The following is a 4,845-nucleotide window of genomic DNA, read 5'->3' as shown; positions in this document are numbered from 1 at the left end:
TCCAGCTGTCAACCCTATAAGGGCCAGATGTAGGCCCCCTCACTTTCTTCTACTCAATCTCAGGGATGTGTGGTCTTATTCTGAGAGTTTTGTCTCGGGCTAGCAGAAGGGTGGGGCCCAAGCCCTGCCAAAGAAAATGTGAGGGCTCTGAGTGACCAGAAAAGGGACCATCCACCCCATAACAGAGTAAACCCAACAGTCCCTGACCCCACACCACACCACTGTGAACCTCAGTACCTTGGTTTGTGCCAGCTTTACCCTGAGAGCTGTCTCGCTTTCTCCTTCAAGTTTTTTCACATTTCCAAGAAAATACCGTTCTGATGCCATGTTATCTAGTTCAGAATCACAAAGTACACTGAAAGGTGTCCCATTTTGTATTACACAATAGCAAAACTCTTACTTTTGAGCTGGATAGTACAAATACATGTATGGTCAATGTCATTCACAAACTGAAGTATATAAAACTTGTGAAAAGAAACATTTGAAAAATTCTACAGAAAACAAGGATACATTACTAAATCATCACAGGAACCCAAAGATGCTACAGCCCTTATTCCCCCCAAATAGTCCTGGGACTTACTACCTAGAATGTGGACTAACCTCTTTTCAAACACAGACTAAAGAATTGGCCTCACATCATGTCTAGCAGGAGAAGCTGCCAGACATGGACCTGAAAGGTTCCTGAGTGAAACTTGGCTCAGGCCCCCTCTTCCTCATCACTTATAACTTCTTCAGACAGGGATGGGACAAAACTGGGATCCTTTCTATAATCCCTGAGAAAAGTCTCACGGACTTTCGACTTGGTGGTCTCAGCGTGGGCCCTGGGGCCCCACAGGAACTCATAGCGTGCAGGATCACTGTTGGGCACCTGCCGGTACTCCAGGTACTTTTCTTGCACCCAAACTTTGGTGAGGAGCTCCCTGGGCTCCCCATAGATCCAATGCTCCTTCCCATCACACACACCCATGACACTCAGTGCTTCCCAGACATTCTCCTCAGGGGCACAGTCGCCCTCTGCGAGGATCAATCTCAGGAGCATGACCAGGAGGCCAGTGTTGGGCATGGATTGCCCATTGGACACCATCCCATCATATGTGAGCCCCAAAGTGGTGACTAGGACATAGGTGTGGGTACTGGGGTTCACTTCCTCCACATCAATGCCAAAAAGGAGCTGCATGAACTCAGAGGCTAGGCTGAATATCTCAGGGAAGTGATCCTGGTACTCTTTGATGACCTTACTCAGCATTTCTGCCTTAGTAGTTGGCTGCTTTGCATGATACTTCGGGAGTAGAAACTCCACCAGTTCAGTCATTTTCAAATATAGGGCATCGTGGAGTGATGACTCAGAATCTTCAGAGTCCTCTCTGCTGTTTGTCTCCTGTTCATCTTGGCTGCTGACGCCCTCATCTTCAGATTGGCTCCATGTAGGGGCCGCCATGGCAGGGGCACAGCTTCAGGAACCGGAGGGCTTTGGGGAGGACCTGGTGTCTCAGCAGCAGACACGTGCTCTAGGCTGTGTGGGAACAAGGCAGAGAGGGACAAAGATAAGAAGGCAGACATGACCAAGTCCTCCTCATCCCTGAATAGCTGCACCTGCAACAGGTTTTGGATACCTGAGTATCCTCAGCTGAGGAACACACCCTTGGCAGCTCTGTGAATGAAGAATTTTAGGGCTACTCTACAGGGATGCTCTTAGGTCTCACAGGGGTCTCTCCTGCTGGGAAACCTGTCCCCTAATATCCTGAAGGTGGAAACAAAAAACTGGCACAGCTGGAGATTCTGGGTCTGATAGTGGGGTCGTGTGCTATGAAATATCTTCCTTTCTGGGGGCAAGGATCCTTCTGTGCCCATTCAGGGCCTGCTTCCCCCACCCCCATGCCCCACTGGCCTGAGAGCACGCTTACAACAAGAACACGCATCCTTAAATCTTAACAGAAGTAAGTGAGTGGTTACCATATTTTGTAGCACCTGTCCAGGCTTATAGTACTCATCAAAGGACAACACTGTGTGACCATAATCTATGGGTTCCACATGTCCTCGTGTGAAGGGTCCCCTCATTCCTCACCATGACCCATGCCAAGGCCTGGGTTCCTGCCTCAGCTAGCCTGAGCCCAGACCATCAGACCAAGGATGTGCCCTCCCTGGGTCCTTGGATCTGAAAATGGGGAGGGGCTCAACCTGACAGCCCTGCGCAGGGTTTTCAGAGCTGACAATAGGGACAGGCCAGATTTCTTTGGGGCCTCCCACTTTGTTCTGGGGATTGGGCTACACTCACTCCTTCTTTAGGGTTCTCATCTTGACTCTTGGCAGGATGTAGGACTCTGCTCTCAGTTGAACAGGAGTACTTCCTCAAATGACCTGATGTACTCTCAGATCAAGGTCATCACCTCCCTAAGAGACTACAGAGCAAAGTGAGGCAGCTTCATATCCATGCCCCAAATCACCCCTACCCCTGCCAACGTCACAAAAGGCTGGCAGCAGAGACAGGGATCTCTGTCCTGGTAGGGTTCCCTAGTGCCCCTGAAGGTGATTCACTTTTACTCCTGCCAGGACCTGCCCTTCTTCCAGGCCTCCCACCTGGAACACTTGGTCTCTCCCATCAAGACCTCACCTCCTTGATGACTCCCCACTTTTCTGCCCATGATAGAAAGAAGCATATCACTTAGGGCCAATATGCTTCTTTCAGGTCTGAGAACAGGGGCCACCTGGACTTTGTGTCATCCTTCCCTTTCTGAGAAGATGGTGCACATTTAGGCTTCACAAAGGGTAAGCACATTGTCACCTGAGAGATCATGAACACTTCCCTCCACTGACCTCACATTTCTCTCAGACTTAGGTCCTCACATCCCCAAGATCCCCCATCCCAAACACTGTGGCAGTAGTGGGAGGTTGTCACACCCAGGCATCCCTGACAGGGTCCTCCTGGATCTGAGAACATAGCGAGCTGGACACTTTGTGGTACCTTCTCTTTTAAGGTCAGTGAACCTTCATACCTTCCACCCTCCCAGGTGGTCCTTTTCTAGAGATATGGCAGATCCTGGGACTCCTTTCTCTGCTGACCAGATGTGGCTACCTCTACTGACCTGAAATTGATGCTCACAAAAAGGACTCATCTCCCTCAGTACTGAAGGTGCATCACCTGCGGCATTTCAGGGATGAAAAGAATGACAGGGGCAGACTTTATTGAGCCCCCTCTGTCTGTGGTGGAAACTTCCTCAATGAATTTAAGGCATACAAAATTACTCCTGGCAGGGCCTAGATCTATCCCTTTTCCTAACCAGAGAATGCATCCTGAAGGCCAAGGCCACCATCTGCTGACCTGAAAACCACACTCCTTAGTCCAAAGGCCTATGCCTCCAGAGGACACCCACACTGTCCAGGGAGAGGAAAGGAAATATCCAAGTTCAGGCACTGGATCCATCTCTGCTTTGGGGTCCTGGGTTCTCAGTCCTTAGGGTCTTCACCTTGACACCCTGTAGAACCTGGCACCTCCACTTTAGCCGACTGAACAGCTGCTCCTATATACATTTCTCAGTCTCTCCAAGATCAGAATGTGGAAGTCAGCAGATTCCCCTTGTGATTAATACCTCCAAAGTTTGTACAAGGGATCAAAGAAGGGGCAGTTTACATCAGGCCACCAAACCATGGGATTCCCAGGGCACCCAGCAGGGGGCTGAAACGATTCAATAAGGTATTTAGCCCTCCCTCCCTCCTCATCTTGTTTCCAGGCAAAGTCTGGGCCCTGCCCCCTGCAAACCTCCAGTTGCTCCTTTCTGACCATGTCCTTGACTCCCAAGTTACATAAGGAGGTGGGGGCTGGTGGTTTCCAGGAAATAGTAGTAGAACTCAGCCAGTCATCTCAGTCCATGGGACTCAGGGTGCTGAGAGAAGGGGCAAAGCTGGATTCTGTGGTGGTGGTGGGGGGGGGCAATCTTCCCTCAGGGTCATACCGGGACTCTCTGCAGGACTAGGCTCCTTCCCTCTATGGACGTGTAGCAATCCTCCAGACTTGGTGCTCGCCTCTCTCAGACTTCCGGGCAGAACTCACTGAACATCATACCTGGAAAGCATTCGCAGCACCTACCATGGCAAAGAGTGAGAGTGAGCTTTTGTGGAGCTCTACGTTGGGGGTTCCTGGGTCCCCTCAGTCCTCCCTCCTGGTCCTCACCTTGACTTCGGCCGGCCCTGGGCCCTCCCTCTGCCTACCTGAGGCCCTGTTCCTCTCACTGAAACCCACAGGCTCACTGACCCGGATGTGAAGCCATGGAGGCCACTTGGCTCTGGGCAGCAACTCTGCCCTCTCCTCTGTGGACCTGAGGCCCTGCACGTTTTATCAAGTTCCAAGCCTGGCTCAGACCTGCTGCTGAAGTGAGGGGACACTGCACATGTCATTCCCCCTGGAGCACCCCATGGCTTGTAGCAGGGGAGGACTTTTATGGGGTCCCGTACATTGTGGGGTCCAAGGTCACCTCCGTGCTCCCTCAGCTGACCTGTGGCCCTGCTCCTTACACTGGACCTGGATGGGGACGTCAGGAAACTATGCCTGTGGTCAGCCTGCCCACTGGGCCTCCCTGGTTTGAGGATTATGGGGTCCAGGCCCCCCAATCTCCCTCAGGGTCCTCAACTTTACAGCAGCAGGACCTGGGGTCCCCCCTGTGCTGCCTGAAGCTCTGCTCCTTCTACCAAATCCCCCGTGTCTCTCAGACCCAATGCAGAAATCACAAAGCACAATGCCTAAGAGCACCCCTCCCCCACCCCAGGAGGCCTGCCCTATGGACACTGTTCTGGGGTCCAGACCACCAATCCCCCTCAGGGTCCTCAACTTGACAGCAGCAGGACCTGGGG

The 4,845-nt window shown here is 52.0% G+C and overlaps 1 protein-coding gene across 1 annotated transcript; it reads right to left on the bottom strand.

Moving 5' to 3' along the window:
- Positions 1-697: 697 nt before the first annotated feature.
- LOC102262400 (melanoma-associated antigen 9-like) lies at positions 698-1,560 on the bottom strand. The gene is given in 2 exon segments (XM_014544681.1): positions 698-1,464; positions 1,467-1,560. Coding segments are annotated over 2 exon segments (861 nt in total).
- Positions 1,561-4,845: the final 3,285 nt, after the last annotated feature.

This window comes from Myotis brandtii, unplaced genomic scaffold, assembly GCF_000412655.1.
Source record: "Myotis brandtii unplaced genomic scaffold, ASM41265v1 scaffold376, whole genome shotgun sequence".
In the NCBI taxonomy this organism is placed as follows: Eukaryota; Metazoa; Chordata; class Mammalia; order Chiroptera; family Vespertilionidae; genus Myotis; species Myotis brandtii.
Note: the sequence above shows the minus strand (reverse complement) of the source record. Positions and strands in the feature narration are given on the sequence as shown.